The 24520-nt window shown below is 37.2% G+C and overlaps 1 protein-coding gene and 1 long non-coding RNA gene across 3 annotated transcripts; both read right to left on the reverse strand.

Moving 5' to 3' along the window:
* Positions 1-10493: 10493 nt before the first annotated feature.
* On the reverse strand, positions 10494-13057 carry LOC120339623 (dehydrogenase/reductase SDR family member 13-like). The gene has a single exon (XM_039407790.2). The coding sequence runs from the start codon at positions 12971-12973 to the stop codon at positions 12005-12007; it is 969 nt and encodes a 322-aa protein (XP_039263724.2). The 5' UTR covers positions 12974-13057; the 3' UTR covers positions 10494-12004.
* Positions 13058-16119: 3062 nt separating this feature from the next.
* On the reverse strand, positions 16120-20024 carry LOC144427331 (uncharacterized). Of its 2 annotated transcripts, none has more exons than XR_013477890.1 (3): positions 19389-20024; positions 17715-17942; positions 16120-17261 (listed from the first exon to the last, which is right to left on the reverse strand). It is a non-coding gene; the product is annotated as an uncharacterized LOC144427331 (long non-coding RNA). The 2 variants fall into 2 exon arrangements; XR_013477889.1 differs by having other exon boundaries at positions 19227-20024.
* Positions 20025-24520: the final 4496 nt, after the last annotated feature.

Here is a 24520-nt window from a genome sequence, read left to right on the forward strand (position 1 = left end):
TTCACTATTTTTACCGAATGTAACTGAAATATATAATACGATTTACCCCACAGCTTGCCCGCTTATCATACGCCAGTGCTATTAAACACACAAAAGAATCAAATATCATTTATACGTCACCACAATATAAACTTATCATATTAAAAACAAAAATTATAATTATTCATTGATATTAAAACTAGGAATAAAAAACTCAGATACAATACAACGATACAATTTATTTCGTCACCGTAAAAACACAACACTCAATAAAAAAAAAAATCATATTACAGAAATGCCTGGAAAACGAGCAAAACCAACAATGAAGTTTATAACGTGTAATGCACATTAGGAACGCATACTACAAGTTTAAAAAATGACAAAGAAATTAGTGTATTGGATCGTTACAGTCATGTCAACGCATTTAGGCAAGGATAGGATAAAATTTACATAATTATCTCAGGGGAGAGGGAAGGCGATAAAACGGCTTAATCATATGGCGAATCACGGCCTCTCGTCCGCTTACCAGTCCATGTCAGGTATGGGATTAGTTAGACAGTTATTTGTTTTCGGAAGCATGGACTTGTTCGTGCAGGAAGCCGTAACCACCGACCAGCGATTACGTGAATCACCCTACGGCGGCGAGGAGTCAAGCAATCCTCTCCCACTTACAAATCCCCGCATAAGATTCGAATTTCGAACCTGCGGACCCTCGCAGGGTAATCAAGAGGTGAGGTGGCGAGCGTATTCCTAATGCTTATCATGGTGAGACACACCGCCGCGTCACTAATCGCTATTCAAAAAACATCTTTCAAAATTTTTTTGCGGGGTGGAGGGGAGTTGAGGTGGTGCCCTGGCCTTGGGCTAGCAATTGTGCATGTGATTCAAGGAAGTGCAAAACGCAGCAAACGAACGCTGGTACATGCGTAGGCTACTTGTTACGTAAAAATATTTGAAGGCAGTCCAATTGTTTCAGATAAGAACTACTACCAATCAAGTTTCTATAGATTTAGATTTTAGGATAAACATTTTTGCTTTGAATAAAAGTATTGATGTATTACTATCACAGAGGTGTCCTTTATTCTGATCACTTGCTTGTATTGCTCATGAGAATCCGAACTTTAAATCCAATAGTCCAAATTCTTATTTTGGTCTGAAGTTGTTCAACCGTATATATTTACGGTTCAACTCTTTACGGCTTAAGTCAGTTATTGGACACGTTTAGTGGCCATAACGATCGTTTCAAAATTTTGTTGTTATTGTTATTTGTCTCCGTCTCCATTTGAAAAAAATCGCTTTTCTCTTTGAATACTGGACCAATTGCTTTGATATTTTCAGTGGTTAAAGATAAAATTTTTCTCCAAAAGGCAATTACTTTTTTTTTCGCTATGACGTCATCAAAATTATTGCCACTGGGTGGCGCTACGTATCCATATATTTGAGCATAGCTCTCTTGTAGTTCTAAAATTAGACTCACTAGATCAGCGTTCCTAAACTTTTTCGGCCACAGAACACTTTATATCTCACATCGCGGAACACCAAAAAATAAAAGGGTAAAATTGATAAAAAAAAAACGGTGTAATGTAGCGGTTTCTTATGCATTCGCCGTTGCGAGTTGCCAAATGCGCCGCAAAAACTAACAGAATTGTTAAACAAACCTTAAATATGATTGAATATTCTACATATTGCATTTATCATAAATGTTTTATTGTTTCTTAATTTAAATGCTGTGTATATGAATCAATAAATTCATTTTACCTATCTATGTCTTTTACTTTCCATTAGGTAGTGTTTACCTCGAATGTTATTTCTAATGGAGATAGAAGCACTTGCTGCAATTTCGCGAGCTGCAGACCTACAGTTTATTTATCTGCTGAATCGAGTTTCGCAAACAAGAGTATTTTTTTCAGCATTTCAAAGTAAAACCAGGCGGAGATGGAGGAAGAAGAGTTCACATTTTGCTTTTATTCTTTAGTTTAGACGTACTAATTGTTTGCCGATAGCAAAACCAAAAAGATTGCTGTAAACTTGATACAGTAATGAACTTAACAGTCAAAAAACTAGGTCGACGGTTAACGAAAATACCACCTTAGTCCGCTTTAGGCCGACCGCGACCCAAAATTAAACGGTCAGTTGGGCGATAACTTCACGATCCGTAGATCGCCATGGCGACCAATTCAGACGTATTTTTGATTCCCTCTCCACGGAACAATCGGAAGACTCCCGCGGAGCACAGTTTGGGAATCGCTGCACTAGATGTTTGTATAGTTCGATTTGCAAAGTTTTAACCTAAAAGTCTTTTATTTCCTCTTCCAATATAACGCCCACACGGGTGTCGCTGATCGATAACCAGTAATGGTGTCTCGCGCCTCCCGTCACCCTGAAGTACTATTTTCATTTTTAGGCATTGTTTATTCATAAAGTTTAGCATGTGAAAAAATAAATTACTGATTACTGCACTTGACGGTGAGAAAAGGTAAAAGGATAAATAAGACAGATAAACCATAAATAAATTATATTTATCCAGAGTAAGAAGAATAACGATAAGACGGATATGTGAATTCTATCATACTCATCATATGGCGAGGTATTTTTTGTTTTAGATGTATGAACTTGAAGGTGGAGGAAGCCGTAACCGACCAGCTGTTAGATGAAACGGTTCCCGTACATTTGAACCCACGTACATCTGAACCCACGACGATTGAACCTGCATACTATTGCACCTATGGAATTTTTTTTTACGGATATTTGAACCCATACTAACCCTAATCCATGGGTTTTAGCACCCGCATATAGATTGAACCCGCGGATATACACATGGGTTCAAATGTACGGTCACCAGATGAAACACCCTAAGACGGCGATGATTCATTCCATCAATACTCATGCGGATGGCCATCCAAACCTGCGCGGAGCAAGGATTATCCCATGACGCTCAGGACGTTGTTCCCTGTCTCGGGTTCGGAAGGGTATGGATTGGTAGCGAATTTGAAGTTTTGACCAAATCGCATTTTAAAATAGTTTGATTTTAACTACCAAAACTAAAAATGAACATAAGGCACAATTAGAACCGTACAAACAAAAAGCATACCTTGCAAATCCAGACCAAAGGACGTTCTAATCAGTTTTTCAAGGAAACTATATAAAGCAGGGGTGGGCTTGGGCAACATACGGCGCGCTGACTGTATCCAACCACACTCTGTTATGTGGTCCGACGCATCATTCCTGAAAGTTGACGATTGCTCTACTCTCATCGCACTGTCAGTGCGAGCTGGTGAAATAAACAATTGCTTTAGTGAACAAACAATTGCGTTGGCACACTTGTTAAACAAACAATATAAGCATAAGGTCAAAGCAGAGAGCGTTGTAAATATTTCTTCCCCACTACTGTTATCAGTTATATTTAGATTCTAAATATAATTAGATTTTAGAAATTAAATTCTATATTAAGTTTTATTGACCATGGAATATCCCAAGAAACGTAAAGTTGACAGAGAGAGTCGAGCATTTGACAAAGATTGGATACCAAAGTATTTTTTGTAATAATCCGGCCCGCCGAGGACTTCATTTTCCCACATCCGGCCCGCCGACTAGAAAAGTTGCCCACCCCTGATATAAAGCCTCTAGTTATATTGAAATTGCTTCCCGGGAAATATTGTGGTATTTTCGGTATCTTTTCTTGTGTGTGGTTTGGTAATGTCGCTTAAAATTATATTCTTTCGTAACAAATATTATTTGAAAACACACCAGACACTGGGAATCAACGTTGATATCATTTTTTCTACACTTATTGTATGATGAATTTTTTACTTGGAGCGTGAGCAGGCCTAGTGTTACCTTCAAAACAACAACCAATTTCGTCTGAGTTGGGACTTCGGACCTAGATGAAAAAATAAACTGGATTGCGCGGCGCCAAGTCAGCTCTGCGGTTTGTCACTGCTGTCACATGGCCAACGCTTGAAATTAGAGGAGTGTTGAAAATAAAGGCACAAAACGTCTCTTCAAATGAGGAGTTACTTGACTAGAGATCATCTCATCGAATAGTCAGAGTTTCCCGAACTTTTTTGAGCCGCGGACCCCTGTTTGTGGATAATACTTTTTACGGACCCCCATCCTATACCGATTTATGTTCGTAACCAGGGAGGAAGGATAATGTTCCATTTGGATTTAAAACACAACAACACAAACGACATTTATGTGACGGATCAATTTGTGACAAGCAAACTCGTAGGTCCGACTCTACGACAACGAATTTATAGTTCTACATATATTTTGACGAAATTAAACTCAGGAAAGTCTGAATCGAAATACAAAATAACGTTAAATATTGGTCGGCTAACGTCAATTCGATAAAATGATGATCTATTTGCACCCCGATATTCGGACTATCGGTAGTAATTGAACATGTGGAACTAATAAAATTGTGTATACTTGAATAGTCTCGCACAATAAACTAGCCTCTTCCTTGCTGCAACGGGGCTCAAATGACCTTGACAAAGTCGCACAAGTTCTCTACTGGTGATAACTCAATAACGCACACAATCAATTATTGCCGACAATATAGCTCAGTGACAGAGATCTACCTCACAGACGCTGAAAGTAACGATCGTCTGCACAGGGGGTGTGCAAAGTACGGCCCGCGGGCCAGATTCGGCTCGCGAGGGAAAATTGTGCGATCCGCGGAAAAGTGCCTATTTTGAATGATGTGCGGCCAACTAAACTAGTTTTTAGTTTAGTTTGATCTGGTGTCTTTTGCGTTCAAAAGCTTATATTCAAGTCTGATTTATCTTCTATGCATTTGACGTTACAAAGTCCTAACAGCGAAGCGAACAACGCGATTTACAAAGCTGTCACTTGCCGAGCAGCGAACAATTGAAAGAAAAAGGCGGAAAAGACGCTAATGAATTTGTAAGAACGGGCAATTAAAATTTAGGCAATTTGAAAATCAGTTTTAACATTAAGAGATACAAGAGCTAAATGAGCTTTGGTCCCTGCCTATCAGTTGATTTTGTTTAAATCTAATCTAGAATAGGATTTGACAGCAAAGAATTTGGAAACGAATCTTGGCGTATTATATCGAAAACATCTCAACTAAGGGAACTTCCCACATTTGTAAAAAGTCATTGCTTCAAATATGGCACTTTTCGATTACATATTTTTCTCTAAAATGGGTGTCATATCGAATTGCTAGCACTTCCATTTAAGCAAATTTGGATAAAAGTAGTCGGGAAAAGAATCCAGCAGCAAATTTCTCACTGAATTCATTTAAATTGGGTGTGACAATATATATATTTGAATTACAGTTTTAAAAAATTTATGCGTTTTCTGCAAGTACCCTTCTAATGATGACGACATGGGATCAATAAAAAAAAGACACTATTTTGTGCCTGCAACTAATAGAAAGCCTATGTTAAATGAAGGGCGGGCCGCAGTTTTACCCAGTTATTGATATTTGGCCCGCCTGCGAAAAAGGTTGCAAACGCCTGGTCTACATTTACGACAACTTGTTCACTCCCATTGTTAAGGAATCGTAACAATTACAATTTGCGATTGGTTTAACTTAAAACTTTATCTCGTTTATGAATTTCTATGTAACAGTGCATAAATGTATATATTTCAGACTCTTAATATCGCTGCGGACCCCCTGTGACGTCGTCACGGACCCTAGTTTGGGAAACACTGGGATAGAGCCATGCTGCACAAGACAATTCATTCTCCTTTTACCGATCACAGTAGCCTACGTCATTCCCATATAGCCATCGTCTTAACGTTTATAGATACAACAATGACATTCCGTGATTTTAACAAACATCAATCCCGACATCGGGATTAGGAAAAGGACTATTCTCAGTTGGAAAAGTTTAAACATAAATCAAAATTATTCTACTAATAAATATAAATATCTGCCAATGGTTTGGTAGTTTACGCTAAAATTGTTCTGCGGGTCGCACGGAATGTCGCAGTTTGGACCACCCTGAGTTACGTGGTGGACGAAATGATTCCTTGTATGTCTGTATGTTACAGTATGGCATTCTTAATCACCCTTAAGTCGCTACCTTGTAGTCTATTTTTTGTCGGGAAAGTTCTGCTTGTAAAAAATCACCATACACCACGCAGGGATGCATGATTACGAATTACGTTTAACAGGGTGGTCCGAGGTTGAAGGGCTACAAGAACTTCCGAAGAGGTCTCGCGGGCCGCAGTCGAAGAAAACGCAGAAGTGATCAAAACATCGCGAGGTCGCTAAATTTATTTAAGAACGAGAGTTTGCAGTTCTAATTAGTATTATAAGGAAGATATCTAAAGCCTTGAGTTATTTTAAAATTGCTTCTCGAGAAATACCGTTGTATTTTCGGGACCTTTTCTCGTGTTTGGTTTTGTAATGTCGCTTAAACTTGACTATGACTATGACAGATATTACTTCAGATTCAGATATTTTATTTCGTCGTGCATGAAACATTGTCAACAAATAATAATAAATTCAAATAAATCAAAAACACACAATGTTTCGCAATTGACGAGGAGTCGCGAAAGACTATTAAGTCATCGTGTCAGCGACACATCAGACACTGTGGTTTAATTAGGTTGTTGTGGGTAAGGAAATACGTTTACTCTCAGTTTACTTCGGTCACTTTTTTTCTACACTGATTGTATGATGCATTTATTACTTGTAGCGTGAGCAGGCCTAGTGCTACCGTCAAAAAACAACCAAGTCCGTCCAAGTTGGGACTTCGGACCTAGATGAAAAAATAAACTGGATCGTGCGGCGCCAAGTCAGCTGTGCGGTTCGTCACTGCTGTCACATGGCCAACGCTTGAAAACAGAGGAGTGTTTTGACTAAAATAAAGGCACAAAACGTCTTTCCGAATGAGGAGTTACTTGAGGCTAGCTCATATCACGGCTTGGTCATGTCTGCACAAGACAATTCATTCTCCTTTTACCGATCACAGGACGTCATTCCCATATAGCCACCGTCTTGACGTTTACAGATACAACAATGACATTCCGTGAAAACACCAATATCGACATCGGGATCAAGAAAATGACTATTCCCAGTTGGAATATTATGAAAGTGAATCAAAATTGTTCTGCTAATAAATACAAATATCTGCCAATGGTTTAGTAGTGTACGCTAAAATTGTTCCGCGGGTCACATGGAACGTATCGGTGGGCCGCAGTTTGGACCACCCTCACCTATAATAATAAACATCGTCCCTCGTTTTCACGGAAGCTTTATTCGCGAAAAATGAACTAGGCCGTTCTGTAGCCTTTATAATAATATTATTGTTATTGTGTAGTGAAGGCTGATGTAAGAGGTCCGATCCTTAGCTTGATTTCTATTGCACCCTCTTTCTGAGATTGCCTGATCTCCACTCCCAATAAAGAATGCAAAGATGTCAGAATTCACCAGCACACAATTGATATTTTATTGCCAACTTGATCGACATATTTCTACAGTATCTTGCGGATAAATACTGTTACTTCCTGTCTTGACTTTTATCTTTTTAATACAAACTATGACGTGCTTATATATATTAATTTGAGACCCTAATTTAATGTTCTATCAAGCACGGCATGAGCTTTAATTTATATTGTCCGATCAAACCAATATGTTTCGTCTTCGGGCTATGGTCTGCGATGTGAATGACGCACAACAACTGAGAATTGTTATGACCAACTGGTTTTGTCCTAATTCAGCGAATTTGAGTTAAACCCGATTTACAGCTACTAATACTAGTTTTGCCCGAATTACCGAAACTCAATCAACTTGATATTATTGTGCCTACAGTTCCATTACCCTAGAACCCACGACAATTGCACCTGCTTACTATTGCAACTATAGAAATTTTATTTTTACGGATATTTGAACCCATACTAACTCTAACGCATGGATTTTAGCACTCCCATATAGATTGAACCCGCGGATATACGGGTGCAAATGTATGGGCTCAAATGTACGGTCACCGAACGAGAAATCCATGTGTCTAAGACAAAATCGGCACAAAACTCAAAAATAGGCACAATAAGCGAATCGTTGCTTCATAGAACGTGAGATAAAAAATAAGCAAAAATCTTAGAAATAAGCACGATATGGTAATCCTGTCTATAACAGGTTTCTTGCTCCACCTGACATTTTGAAACAACCAATCCAACTTCACCAAAGGCAGACCCGGGTGTGTCGCAAAAGGGCTTCATCGGGTTCGTAATAAAATTGTTCTCGTCACTAACTTATGTTAAAACAAAATATCGATCAAATTTGGACCAGTACTGAGACCCTCCGTCACCGGAATGAAGGCAAGATTTGATATTTTCTTCGAAAATATACGTCGTGTATACGTAAAAATTAATACAGTAAAACAATCACTCGTATTGAACAAATTAAAAAAAAAACAGAATGGGTGGGACGGGCGATCATGTTAATATTTTCAGCATTTTTTCTATGGGATAATACGTTGTCAGGAACAGGTCGGTCTCATTAAAGTATTTTTTCAAATATTTTCTGTAATATAAAATTTTATATGTTTTTCATTTAGTTGTGCCGTTCAGCCGTTGTGCAGACATATAACAATACACCCAAAGAGTGGCTTTGGCAACAATAGTAAAACGATCCAGAAGGCCATTTAGTGCCCAATAACAAGAAAATGGGCCTCAAATAAACGGACACCTAGTCTAAATCGAAGTGCTCTTCGTATGTGATCTACCCGCGTCTATTAATCTCCGAGTTTCGCGAAGTGTCGAATCGAAAAGCAGTAACACCTGACAGATCAAAACCCTTGAAACATAAAAATATAGCAAAATTTTCATGAAATATCAGATACCATAGGATTTATAGAAAATTCAAGAATAAAAAAGAGTATTAACCTTCTAGCAAAAAATGCAACTTTTAACCACGGAAAATGGCGAAGATTCATAGGTTCAGGGGGTGTGCGAAGTGCGGGCCAAATGCGGCCACAAGGAAAAACTGTTCGGTCCGTTGAGAAGCGCCTATCTTGAAACGGGGTGCCCGCGAAACGAGTTTTTAGTTTAATTATTCTGGTACGTACGAGCAATTCCAATCCTTTTGTGTCGCAAAGCCTTTACCAATGCCTGAGTGTCACTGAATACCAACAACAACATAATAACAAAACGATTCATAGAATCATTTCGTGTCCAGTAACTAAAAAGCGATGCTCAAATATATGAACACGAAATCTAAATCAAAGTACTTTTCGCACCACCATATGGTTAATACGTCCTATCAGTTTCTCAAAATGATAACTTATCATAAGAGGTTCAAGATAAATTACCTAAGCTTACAGACCAGATTTTAAGGGTGAGGATAAAAATGATAACTTATCGTTAGAAGTTCAAGATAAATTACCTAAGCTTACAGACCAGATTTTAAGGGTGAGGATAAAAATGATAACTTATCGTTAGAGGTTCAAGATAAATTACCTAAGCTTACAGACCAGATTTTAAGGGTGAGGATAAAAATGATAACTTATCGTTAGAGGTTCAAGATAAATTACCTAAGCTTACAGACCAGATTTTAAGGGTGAGGATAAAAATGATAACTTATCGTTAGAGGTTCAAGATAAATTACCTAAGCTTACAGACCAGATTTTAAGGGTGAGGATAAAAATGATAACTTATCGTTAGAGGTTCAAGATAAATTATCTAAGCTTACAGACCAGATTTTAAGGGTGAGGATAAAAATGATAACTTATCGTTAGAGGTTCAAGATAAATTACCTAAGCTTACAGACCAGATTTTAAGGGTGAGGATAAAAATGATAACTTATCGTTAGAGGTTCAAGATAAATTATCTAAGCTTACAGACCAGATTTTAAGGGTGAGGATAAAAATGATAACTTATCGTTAGAGGTTCAAGATAAATTACCTAAGCTTACAGACCAGATTTTAAGGGTGAGGATAAAAATGATAACTTATCATTAGAGGTTCAAGATAAATTATCTAAGCTTACAGACCAGATTTTAAGGGTGAGGATAAAAATGATAACTTATCGTTAGAGGTTCAAGATAAATTACCTAAGCTTACAGACCAGATTTTAAGGGTGAGGATAAAAATGATAACTTATCGTTAGAGGTTCAAGATAAATTACCTAAGCTTACAGACCAGATTTTAAGGGTGAGGATAAAAATGATAACTTATCGTTAGAGGTTCAAGATAAATTATCTAAGCTTACAGACCAGATTTTAAGGGTGAGGATAAAAATGATAACTTATCGTTAGAGGTTCAAGATAAATTACCTAAGCTTACAGACCAGATTTTAAGGGTGAGGATAAAAATGATAACTTATCGTTAGAGGTTCAAGATAAATTATCTAAGCTTACAGACCAGATTTTAAACAATTTTCAGACAGACTTGAGTTGATAGGCATACTCACACCGCTACCCGATCGTACCAAGTTACATATAAATAACACTTAGCGGTAACCAGACAAGAGACCATGGTTCGTCATGTGATTAAACAGTTTTATTAACTTTCTTCTCCCAATAAATAAAATTAAAGAAGTTCTTATCAGATAACCTTTCCTGTTATAGGTGCGGCCAATCTATCAATTGCAACTGGTGTGCACTCCATTTATATTTGCAGGAAAGAAAAATTCAATAACATAAAATAGGAATATTTTGCTCAAAGTTGGAACTTGGCAATGACTGCATATTTAGCTTAACAAATGATTAAATGTAGAAGAATGAAGAAATCTGATTAGTGGAATAAGGCAATAAAATTTAAGACAAGTTAAAAAATGTGTACGTGAGGAAAACTTCAGTATTGCATAAACAAGGGTTACATGTTCCATTTGCTCTCGCTCATGAAATTAATACAAACACATATATATCTCAGGCCCTGTGATAGCATTTATGTCAAATAATAAAAATTTACTAGATAAATTAAAGGTGTTCAAGAGTCTTCTTACGCACGAAAACAAATATGTTGGTTACTAACAGGACTCTTGAAGCACATAGAATAGTTGTCTTTATTCAAACATTACATGCATATGAATCCACCGGGATATGAATCCCCCACTCACAGAAAGACAATATCACAATTTACAAGATTTTCGAAGAAATACCTCACAAGATTCAAGTCATGGCGTCACTGTGACTTGTATTTAGATTTTTCATTCAAACAAACTTATAAAATCTACTATGAATCATAGTTAACTTGTGACTCAAGAGAGCAATGATTCTGTCTCTTTTATATTGTTGCAACTATGACAGTTTGATATTCGCATAAATAAAATGGTCACGAGCTTCAATGACCTTCACACAAATATATATAACTTGGGTACTGCGTTTTTATAAAAATTTTCGAAATTTTTGGTGGAAATAAGATTGCTCTCTTTCTCTGCATTGGACTAGAGTTTACACTCTGGAATAAACTGAGCAAGCAATGAACAAGGACGTTTAGTTACTCTAATAAACATAACCGGCCTGGATCAGCCTGTTTGTTGACAGGGCCTTGTTCGACTTCATTTATATTTAATAGAGAAATATATTCAATAAAATAGGAATATTTGCTCAAAGTTTGAACGTGAAAAAGACTGCATAATTAGCTTAACTAATGATAAAATATATATGAATGAAAAAAATCTGATTAATTAAATGAGGCAATAAAACCTGAGACAAGGTAAAAAATGTGTAATTAAGAAAAACCTCAGTATTGCAGAAAATAAGTACTGTGAAAATAGGATTAAATGCAATATCATAAAATGGATTCAAACACATATAGGCTACATATCTCGTGCTGCATGTTCACCACAGTAAGGGTTTAAGAGATACAAATCACTATTTAAACATGCAATTCGACTAATTGGTATAGAACAGGGGATACCAAACTTTTTCGACCGCAGGCCGGATATGACTCAAACTGTGTTGAAACGGGCCGGACAAATGTTTTTGTCAATGCAATAAATTCCCAAAAGCTGGGAAAGCCATCCAATAGCTATGCGAAAGGCCTTCGTTTGCAATTTGTTGGCTTTTCTCTACCTGGAATAAAAATACTGTCATTGAATATCTCAGTCAATACAGCCCTGTCATATGTTCCAACCGATCCCATAACTTTCTGGCAACGGTGGGGTCCTTAGCATGGGGCCAAAGGTCATTCAACTTCATATCAGCATAATAACCTCCACTCTGCAACCCATCTTCCATACAGCAGTAAAGCACAGTTTGACAACAATAAAAAGGGGGTCGGGATGTGAGTGCAAATGTTAGAAACCTCATGAAAGTATGGAATTTGCTTTTATGTGAATATCCAGCCCCAAGAGTTGTTGAACCCACGGTTCCAGGGTGCAAAGCGTACGCTGTAATCCCATTGCATTGTGGGTCATTTGCTCTCAAGCGTTTATTTAATTCCGTTGTTATATAAATCACCATCAATTTTGTTGCACCGTATTGTGCTAAAACGTTCCGCATGGTTGCATTTTCCCCCAGGGTCACATCAAGGTTACTCAAATCTAATTCCGCCATTAAATATACATCTGATGCAACATTTACAATTCTGACAGGATTTTGGAAAGAAGTTTCCTTCAAAACTGGCAACAATAAGTTTGTGAGTAGAAAAGGTCCAAGTACGTTGATTGACAACATTTCTCCATGTCCATTCTGTGACATCATAGATGAAATAACACCAGCATTGTTTACTAAACAATCCAATCTTTCTTCTTTTTCTATAAATTCCTGAACAAATCTTCGGACATCATCCAGATCACTGAGATCCAACTTCATATAGTACACATGACTATTCCCACTTTTTAATTTTATTTCGCCGACACTTTTCTGGCCTTTTTCTTCCCCACGTGATGCTATGATTACTCTTGCCCCTCGCTTTGCGATTTCAATAGCTGTAGCTTTTCCAAGACCACTACTGCCCCCGGTGATGAGGAATGTTTTCCCGTTTAATTGAATGTCGGTTTTATACACAGAACCAAACCTTTTATATCTTATCCAAATCAAAAGTAGCAAAACTAATAGTATTGTCCAAAGCATTATGCAGTTATGGCATGATCTGAATAAAAAGATTTTAGAAACAATAGTCTACCACTGATGATATTCATGGGTATCTAGTTAAGAAAAGTTAATAAAGAGACTTGAGAAAAAGGAATAGGGGGGTTACATATTTAACCCGAGAAGAGGAAAGTGGATAAGATGGCTTAGGCATATGGCGAACCACGGCTTCTCGTGCGGTTACCAATCCATGTTGGGTATGGGATTATTTGTTTTCGGAAGCATGAATTCAATCGTGGAAGAAGCGATTAGTGGTTATGTGAACCGACCAGTGGTTACGTAAACCACCCTACAGCGGAGAGGAGTCCAGCAATCTTCTTGCACGTAACTATCTTCGCAAGGGATTTGTAACTGCGCAACCATCAGTGTTGCGGTGGTGAGCGTATTCCTAGCGCTTAGAATGATGCGCCACACTGGACGAATTGAGTGTTGTTTTCAGCCACCCATCAAGCTCCAAACCCATTCAGGTTAATGCTAGACACCGTACGGTATGTCACAGTACTGCAGTAACACAAATTTTGGAGTATAGACTAATATAATAATTCCACTATACGACTATACTGTGATAATAGTCTGTTGGTAAATCATATGATTTTACTTTGGAAAACCTGCTGCTTTATCTTTTTCAAAAACGCCCATTTCAGCAAGTGCAGTTTTAAGTATTTTGTGGCGTCTAGAGATGCTGCAAAACCATGGCGAGATTTCCAAACCATGACCGATATGAACAAACCCACGGCGACTGACTTTTTAAAACAAAACAAGACTGACACGGCATGTCGGCTGTAATAGCAGGGCTGCCCCTGATGGTGATAAATATTGGGTAAGTTGGAACGCTTTTATTATGAATACAATTTTAATGTATTTGGGGTTAGGGTTTAAGTAGATATAATTCTTCATGATAAACTAAAATATTGTACATGACTCTGTAAATATATAATGGTAATAGCGCCATAAAACCATGGCAAGAGACGCCGCGGTACCGATACGTTCGTGGCAGGAGCTGCCATTAAGTGGTACCGGTACCTTAAGAACTGCGCCTTCAAGTTAGTCTGACGTGCAGCAGTTATAACTTATAAATACCGGTAGGCGGTAGGTAGCGCAAAGTAGAACATCACAAACTAACTCAGACATCACTCTGTTACGCTTCGTTCGAACACGATCAGCAAATTTCTCAGTCATAGTATATTACTGTATGCTTCTCTCAAAACACAAACTTTAACCAATGTCCCTCTAAAACACAGACTGGAAGCAACACAAAACGCTACTGCTCACCATACCCCGCCCGACACTTGCAGGGCACGATTGCCGCAAACAGAAAATGCACAATTTCCGTGTCCTTGCTCAATAGTGCCACAAGTGGTTAAACTTTCCAGAACAAAAAAGGACGCTCCAGAAGTTAGTGCACCAAGATAGATTATCATTATACGCTTTGTTGCTTTTACAAGACAAATAAACATACATACATAAACTGGCAGACACCGGAACGTCGTATGTGTACCAGGTTAGAGTTAGGCCTTAATTTTATTTCAATTTTAGTTCTATTACGAGTTAGGTGACTAGCCAAGTGACTCCCGTGGTATTTGTACCTAAAATTATGGCGCCTAACCCCAACTTGATACAGATACGACGTTCTTGGTGCACATACTTCTGGAGTACCCAAAAAAGTTTATTTGCCCTAACATAGACTTCTTGTTTATATATCTAGAAGCGGCAACGGTACATCTATAACCGTAAATATATACTACTACTAGATGTCCAACTCCGCTCGCCGTATAATAAACAAACAAAGGCGATGTTGCACCTCCAGGTGGCGGGCGTCTCGGTTGGTTTTGTTCAGACAAGATGTTCAACGACGACGACGCTCCTGCATCACAGCTCGAAAACTAGCCCTGTTCATTGATGACTGATCGAAGTATTTGCTGAAGGACGAAGATATTCGATAAAAATGAACAAATAATTGTGAAAATGAAGACATAGTCTGTCTTGCAAATGACCAAGATGATGTGACAACTTTCTTGTCGAAAGAAAGCAAGGCATTAAAAATGCGATGCATTGCAAAAAATGTCAGTCAGATGTAGGTAAAGTGGTGACGAAAATGAATACTTTGCACTGAATATAAAAAAAAAAAACGCTTAGTAGCACAGCATTTTGGTCTCACTCCATCCCAAGTATTGTAGCTTTCACAGAAGTTTTTTTTCCACTTGACCTATGATCAGGGCTGCCACAACGTCCTTATTTTTAGGATTTGTCCTTATTTTGAAGGTCTTTGTATTAGGAAATGTTTTTGTCCTTATTTCTAAGAAACATCTTTATTTTGACGTGTGTCCTTATTTTTGACTTTATAAATGAATATATCAGTAAATTAAACTTCGAATTTAGTTTAGAACTGGAACCTCATAAGAGATAAAACGAGAATATCGGTCAGAGACCGAAGACTTATCGATCGAAAGTTAGGGGATCCCCCAAAACAGAAACTGCAGTCTCGATTCGAAAAATTCTGCAAACCCGAACTGGATTGTTTTGATTAGTTTTCAGCCAATATCAAAAATGTAGGAAAAAATAGCCAACTATCCATGTCGTCGTCGAAATACTACTCGAGGAAATACTTTTATGTAGAATTCTGCAAATCCGAACTGGATTGTTTCGATTAGTTTCCAGCCAATAGCCTATTTTCCAATCCTATATTTTGTGTCAAATACAACGGCGCTAACCCGGATTGCGACGGCTATTCAAACACAGCCTAGCGATATTTTGGTGAGGAATTCTGCAACCCCGAACCTGATAGAGGGATATGGACATTGCTTAAACTTAAAAGAGTAATTATAAGTAACGAGATACGATCTCGCAGCGAGTATCCTTCGCTCTGACTCAATAGCGTGGAAAACTTGCGCATCGCGACGACGCTAAAGTTACAAGAGAGATATGGACAATGCTTAAAGATTAATCACGAGATACGATCTAGCGGTGTGTATCCTTCGCTCTGACTCACCAGCGTGAAAACTTGTGCATCGGGCACGCACACACACATTCAGCGCGTCTCAAAATCTCTCGCTTCATCACTAATTAATTAATAACTCGCTAATTATACGACATAATTCATCCATAATCAATAGACTTCTGGTCCGAGAAATTATGAATGCACATGCAAAATTTGGAGCAGATTCAACCACGCCTTCGTGAGATATCGCGTGCATCTAACAGACATATAGACAAATACCTATCAACATACTTACCGATTAAAATCGATAAGTAATGAGTAAACGTAAAAAATTTGCTGTGATGATTATGAGAAAGAATTCAACGACGTCGAACGAAACGAAGGGCCAGTGATTTGCGCACTGCAGCTTTTGTGAATGTAACAACAATCTGGAATGCAGAGGTAGAGCAGCAATTTCTGTTAATAATGCAACCCAGAATCACAAGGCTCTGCTCAAGAAATTAATCAAACCAATCTATAAATAACTTTTTTAAGAGTCAATGATTATACAAAGGCTATCTCAACACATGCAAGCAGCTGAAATTTATTTCCATCATCACATCATTGAACATCCGACACTAGATATAAAAGAAAAATATTTTCAAATCATTCATGAGCGAAAACCTATTAAACAATGTAACTGAATGTCGAGATGTAACAACACTACTTGAGAAAGTATTCAAAAAGTTTGAGCAAATGTATACGCAAAGTACTGCAGCCAAAATAATAACAACAAGATGGACAATAGGACTCATGGAATACGAAACCAATTGAAGAAACACAGCAGCTAGAACGAAGATTAGGATGAATGTGATTAAAGTCAAGTTTCCGTACTCCTGAAGTATGCGTACCAAGAAAGGAGGACACCGGAACGTAGTAGGCTATGTGTACCACGTTAGGGTTAAGCCAAGATGTCCTTAATTTAGTTCTATCACGAGTTCAGGGACTAACCAAGTGAGTTTCGTAGTATTTGTACCTAAAAGTATGGCCTAACCTGGTACACATACTATGTTCCGTTGTCCGTCATCTTGGTACACGTATTTCTGGAGTACCCAAGTTTTTTTCTCAATAATCCATAGTAATACAAATTTTTATTTTAATTACTAATGTGAATAAACACTGAATATCGAGTTATATTAAAAGTGGTATTGATGTTTTTTAAGGCTTTGGGAGTGGTTCTTAGCTGGAGTAAAAAGGCAATTTAGGTTCTATCACGTGGACATTGCTACATATTTCTTTTTCTTTGCTGCTTTTCAATCAACTGGAGCACCGATGGATTCCCAGCCCCGCGACCTGAAAAATATGCAGCTTTTAAACTGAAAATCCGTTGGCGATTCATTCAATATTTAGGGTGAGGCCCTACGGGCATAGCTGAAGATTTTGAAGGGGAGGGGTCTGAAATCTTTAATTGATAAGTTAGACCAAAACACCTAGCAGGTCTGATCGCAAATGTTAGTTTATAATAGTCCCGATGGTCTAACTCTAAAAAGTGAAAAAGTCACGAAAAATTTATATGTATGATATAGTAAAACAATTTAGAAGACTTTTATCTCACACTTAAAGGGATGACTGAATGACAGATGTTTGGTCTAATATGGTATATCACATGTTGAAGGCACCAGTATTTGGAGGCCTTCATATGCTGGAGAAGCAATGAAAGGTGTTGTTTTTTAAATATGACTACAGAATGTGTTGCATGTAGCTGTAGAGCATTTATTATTTTTTTTAAATCCTTGAGCTAATCACCTGTTGTAGACTTCCAGTGTGTAAAATAATTTATGAAATTTTAGCTGATCTACTGCAGTCTTTTGTCTCCAGATGTTTCAGAGAGTAGTAGTAGATTTCCTTTTTTGAGGGAAGCCACGTCAGTAGTGCTGTTGCATATGTCAAAAAAGATATTTTGCAGTTTGTAAAACTTGGCGTTGCTTCAAACTCAGACATCTCCGAAATCCTAGCAACAGATGCAGAAAGAACCTATAAAGAAAAATTTCCCCGGTTCATCTGTTAATGACCTGAATACTGTTGGTAATTTTATAAATAATAATCATGATTTATGATCTGAAAATACACATATCTCTTATCAAAATTTACATTTCTTGACAAATCATTACTGTATTGGGTACCTATAGGACCATTTACAACAGGGGTGGCCAACCTTTCACATACCATGCGCCACGTTTTAAACATAATGTTTCAGATGCGCCGTAAATCTCTTGTATTCCCACGCCTAATGTCCGCTTCTTGTTGAAATTATATAAATTTATAATACACACACATATATACACACGTATATGTAGTTTTTACAATTTACAACTTCACATGAATAGAAATTAAGCAAGGAAGTATAATAAATAAAACTGATCAATTTTATTCAAGTACCGCCTTTATGAGACTTTTGCTGCTGTTTTACTTTCGCCAGTTTTTTTATTCTTGGAGTTCTATTTTGTGAAAGAGTTTTTTCACAAACAATGCCCAACGGTTTTCTTGACGAACCTGCAATAAATAACAACTCATTTTCCCATTGTTCATTAAATTCACGCTTACTATCAGTTTCCGCCTTCCTTTTTTAATTTTCTTTGGCACTGTGTTGGGTAACAAAATATATAAAAGCAAAGCTTAATGCTTAAATCTTGAAAAGTACACAACTGCAAATGTTTACAAACAAAAATCAACCTTAATACATGCCTTTACACACACAAGAAGAAACTTTACCAATTTAGTTTACAGAAAACCACTCATTTAGAGAATTACCGAATCACTGAATAATGAATTTCAATGACAGCCGCATATATATAGTTACCTCAACGAAAATTCTCGTATCCACGCAAAAATTCGAGCAATTTACGATAAACAGATTACGATTGATTACGAAACAGGGAATCATTGTGACGCCATGCTTCAAATAAAAACTACAGCCTTCCTGAAAGTAGGAGAAAAACGCATTCTGTCTTATGAGCATTGCGCAATAAAGCTGTTTTAACAACGAAGAGAAATAGGTACGATCAAGAAGTAAAGCTAGGCGTAATATTGTGACAACAGGCCTTTAGTATCAATATTTAAACTTCATTTATTTTCCTGTTAAAGATGCAATGCGCCACCTCCAATCATGCAATGCGCCACGTTTGGCGCATGCGCCATAGGTTGGTCACCTCTGATTTACAACTTACTCTTTTTTATGCTGAACAATCGTAGCACAAAGCGGCTCTCTACTAGACTACATCTACTCATGGGAGCTTTAACGTGAATTTAAAATCTTACTGTCAATGTGCTTTCGAGTGCTGAACCGGTCCTAGGGTCTTCCCACTCAATTAATTGTTCCTCTATTTTGTTTTGTAATCTGCATTCTATCAGTTCTATAGTCAAGTATATCGTGTAATATTCCATGTGCACAACTAACTTGAATATTTATAAGTCACTCACTTAATCTTGACGCGAGTCAAAACACAGAAAAACGCAGGAAGTCGCACGATGATTTTCGAAGCAATAATAATCTGTCAGCACCAAATCCAGCGCGTCGGCGAATTCAACATCGGGAGAAATTTCCGGAGTTACACGGGGTTGCTATAACTCATCCATTTTCCATTCTGATCAGTAAATAACTCGTATTCCTGATTTGTGTTTCGTTGGTTTCACTATAATTTATGTGTAGATCAAATAATCCAACTTCCAATTGTCTCCAGTGACGTTCTTGGGCGGTCCACAAGTGTGTGTACCAATATGGAAGTAACTAAGTTTGTTCGCCTATTTTACATCAAGTTGTGTAAAGGGAATGGATTCCATGGACATGGGGTATATTCAGTGGTGGAATTCAGCCGATTCGCACCGTTTCTATAGAACCATCCCACGGAATTCTATGAGATCAGCGAACCGGTTAGCATTACTAGATACTGTCAATGACTTTTTATAACACCGGAACCGGGTGAAAAATATGACTTTTGTGATTGTACCGGCTGGCAAAGAAATTGAATCCCACAACTGGGCATATTCACTTGGCTAACACAGACAGTCCCCGAACTCGTAGTAGAACTAAAATAAATATGTAAATCCTATCCTATCCCTGAAATAAGGAAAATCGGAAATAAATTATGACCTAACTTTAACCTGGTACACTTAGGCTACTACGGAAGTACCCGTTTTTGTACCCGCAACAATATCAAAACCCAATAAATCCGTCTAACATACTTTTTAAAAATGATGCTCCTAATTCTCCAGACGACTAAAGCGCTTGCCAAGGGACACGCATTTGCAATTTTCGATATAAACATCACGTGCTAATCACGCTTGGAGCGCATGTTGCAAACACCAAGAAGCTGATTGGTGCGTTTTTCTACTATTGTGACATATGAAAAGACGGAGACTTGGATAAAACACGGTGCCAGAAACGCAGAATTATTGGTATAGATCAATCATAAAGTGTCCAGTTTGCAGATAATTGCACAATTTACGTAAAAAATCTTTTATTTTATGTGTTTCACCCTTTTCAAATATTAGATGATAAGATAAGTTCAAACATAACAGATTAACAAGTATGAGGGAATTTTTCAAGTTGACAATGAATCTGGCAACCCGTAAGTATACTCAAAATTGTCAAAAATTGGCGGGGAATCGTTCTAATATTGTGGTGTTTAGGTGGTCCCTGAACTCGTGATAGAACTAAAATAAGGAAAATCGGAAGAAAATTCTGGCCTAACACTAATCCACACTTCAGGAGTACCGGCTTTCCCAGGGTCTAATTATGAAAATCCTGTAAATGTACGGTATGTTTTTTTGTTAATGGTATTAAAGCACAGTGTAAAAGTAAGACCTTTTTTTCATATAAAATAAGCATTCTAGACTCCAGAGCAGGTATATCCAACCTTTTTAATGTCACGGCCTCTTTCAAATGAAGAAATTCATTGCGGGCCTTGGATTGCACAAAGCTTTTGCGAATATCGGAACACGATATGCACACATTTTTACGCAGTGACTAAATTTCAGAAGTTTTATTTAACGCAAAAAAGCCAGCAGCAGAGATATTGTACAATACATCTTTTATTTTACTGTGGCGATAAGGATGATCAAAGCCTACATGTCAAATTGACTACACGGTTGACTGTAAATGAAATAATCAATAAACAATCACAAGATGAGGGCGGAATGAAAATGCATAAACCGAAGGTTAATAAAAAATAAACTTACATATGATAACGCTCAAGGCCTAATCCGACAAGAATTTACAGAAAACGTCTACGATTACGTTATTGGAATAAAAATAGTAACTAAATTCAGAAAGCAGTTAATAGGAATGAAATATAAAAAATACATAAAAAATTGAAGCAATAAATGACGACGATGGTCAAAGGGGCCCCGGCTACGATACCATCACCACAGTTCTACCTAACGAGACCAAATGCCACCCACACGCTAGGTCGGTAGAGAAGATATTGCGAAAATACCCCACACCACGGAACCCTTAAGAAGATAGGCAAGAATCACCGACGACGCGTAAAGTCGAAATGCAAGAGCCATGCGCGACACGTCAGGTGCAGTAAACCCCGCAAAATACGCATCAAAATTAGGCATCATTATAGCTGAGCCCGACTGTAACACAATGATAAATAGCGTTCAAAATATAATAAACTGAAAAGAAACTTCTATAGCTGACACTACATGAAAGATGATAATCATAATGAATTGAATTTGGGTTGCAAATTTATTCCTATAATTTTTCTCGGCCAATGATCACACAATATCTTTCGATTTTGTTGAGCAAAACTCGCGGTCCTTCGAGAAATAAAAAAAACATCAATGTCGATCAGAGCGCAAGATGTGGTACATGTGATAACGAGAACCGATATTGGGATGTAGATGGCCGGAACAAACAAACCAAAATCATGAAACACATCTTGCCCTTTACGAATTTAAAATTTACGACTCGTTGTAAACGGAGGTTGAATATAACAGTCTGAAATAGACAAATCGTCCATATCAGTGCTAACTAGAAGTATATTGAAAGCGAGGTCTCGAAAATTTTCCTTCAGTCGTGTCTCTCGCGCGTTTGAACGACGAAGTATAAATTTTTTATGGAAGGTGTCAATTGTGGCTCAAATTTGTGGGAGACATCGGGTTAAGTATAGTTAAGCGGGTCACTCGGAACTCTTCGGCGGGCCATGGGATGGACGACCCTGCTATAGAGTAACTATTTCATACAAGTATAATTCATTTTTGTGAGTGTGCAGCAAGACTACTGATTCGCACAGAACTGTTTTAAAGCGGCAAAATCGTTTACGAGAATGAATTGATCTTTCAGCAACATACTTGCAGGATAATGAACGAACTAACTTTCAACTCATAGTGGATAAATTCCTTTAAAACCGTGGTTTCAACAAATGAAAATTTTCATTTACACAATGCTCATGGTCCGTTAAATTTTGCAATGTCCGAACTGAAATAACTGCCTTGAATTTTGGATGAAATATTAGATCTCATAAGATTCATAGAAAGTTTAGGAATAAATAAAAGTAATAGCCTTCTGTCAAAAATATCAATCTTCAACTACTGTAAAATTTAAAGCAAATGGTGCAGTATTCGAAGAGAAAAGCGATTTTATAATGATGAAGACGAAAATTAACAAGAACATCAACAAAATATAAAACGATCCACTCACGTGTCCAAAAATAACAAGTAGAATACAACAAACGAGCTTGTGACAAATGTTACTCTGAACGCATGTAACTAATAATCTACTGTACAATGAACAACCATAATAAATAAAAGTGAACAACAACAAAGGAAGAAAAATATAACAAAAGCATTCCATGCCCTGGCGTTTCAACGTCAGTATTAATCAATTGCCAAGATTGCTTGTTTTCAAAGTTTTCAAACCTGATGCTGCAAAACAATTCATGTTTCACGAGAATGTATGTTTCGACAATGTGGACCTAATGACGCTTCTAATTACTAGGTTTTTAACACTATTTCTACACATTTCACCCGAATTTGGCTTTTTGATGCTAAAAGTTCGATATCTTGTGTGGGGCGATTGCGAATCCGGATGGTTCCATTCAAAGATAACCATTGGTTAGCTACCAATTTTCTATTACAGAATGCTAGAATTGAATCCCAAATCTTGTTCTATTTGCAGTTAATTTATAAATTATGTGAACACTCTTTCAGATTTTGGGTTTTTCTGAATGATTTAGAAGTCAATTTGTGGCAAATTTAATGTTAAATTCATCATTTGTAATATCGGATAAGAGTTAGATATTTGTGAAACATGTGGAAAGTGTTTTGTAGCTATGAGGAAGTTGAATAGACATATGGAAACAAGCTGAAGGCTACAAAACTCTTCCCACATATTTCACATAAATGTGCTTTTTTTTGTCAGTGTAGACTTCTCGATGCTGTTTCATTGATTTGCAGTAGCATGTAATTTTGAATTTATACGCGAAATCAAACAGATGAAAACCTATAGTATCTTGAAATATGTGAGAAGGTTTTCACAGTAGCAGGAAGAATGAAATGGCACTCGCAATGGAGGAAGCCGTAATCTAGTAAATTTTGTGGCAAACTTATCATGTAATTCAATAATTATCAAAATTCATACCGAAGAAAGGTTGTATTATTGTGAAACATGTGGAAAGTTTTGTATATATTTGAATGTTAAATAGACACATAGAAGCCATCTGCAGGCCACAAACTCTTTCCACATATTCCACAAGAGTGTGTTTTTGCCAATAAGTACTCTCTACGTCTAATGCTCCTTCAGATTACATACATGACAAGTGTACAGTGTTTTACCAGAACAGGCTCTTATGTTTTTTTTTATTGCATGTGATTCTACATAGTTTTCTCAACTTATCTCATACGAGTACCGTGATATTGAACGTGTTCCTATTTGATGCTGCAAAACTCCACATATTTCACAAGAGTGTGGTTCGCTAGTGTGAACTCTCCTATGCTACTTCAAGTAACTGAATCAAAAAACATTTCCATATGAGTATGCTACTTTGCCAGAATGGGTCATGTGTTTATGTGTAGATCCGAAAATGTACTTTGGACGACAAAAAGCCATATTATTGAATGATGCTACAGCGCTAGGATAAAACTACACAAAAATGTGTCAGAGAATTTTGTCATAGATATTTAAATGATGCCAATATATTGGGAATGTTCGTTTTCTCCCTGACGCTGGGTAATACAAATATAGGCCCCGTTTCAAATCAGGCTTGGTGTTTGACGTATTTAGCTACTAAGGATTAGGAATTACGTATTTATCCCGTGGGTAAGGAAGGCCGCTAAGACAGCATAATCATATGAGGATTAGGAACCACGGCCTCCAAACACTGATACTATAACGAGAGAGAGAGAATTTTATTCATAGGTTTGTCATAAACTGAAAATGTTTACAAATTGCATGAACTTTATATATATATATATATATGTTTATTTGTGATTTTTACAAACTCGCACTCCAAAAATGTTAATACTTACAAGTATACTTACCGATAAGTTTTAGCAGACTACACTATACACTTTGGTAGACGACACTATGGAACAAAAGAAATTGAGAA

The sequence above is a fragment of the Styela clava genome, chromosome 9, assembly GCF_964204865.1.
Source record: "Styela clava chromosome 9, kaStyClav1.hap1.2, whole genome shotgun sequence".
Lineage (NCBI taxonomy): Eukaryota > Metazoa > Chordata > Ascidiacea > Stolidobranchia > Styelidae > Styela > Styela clava.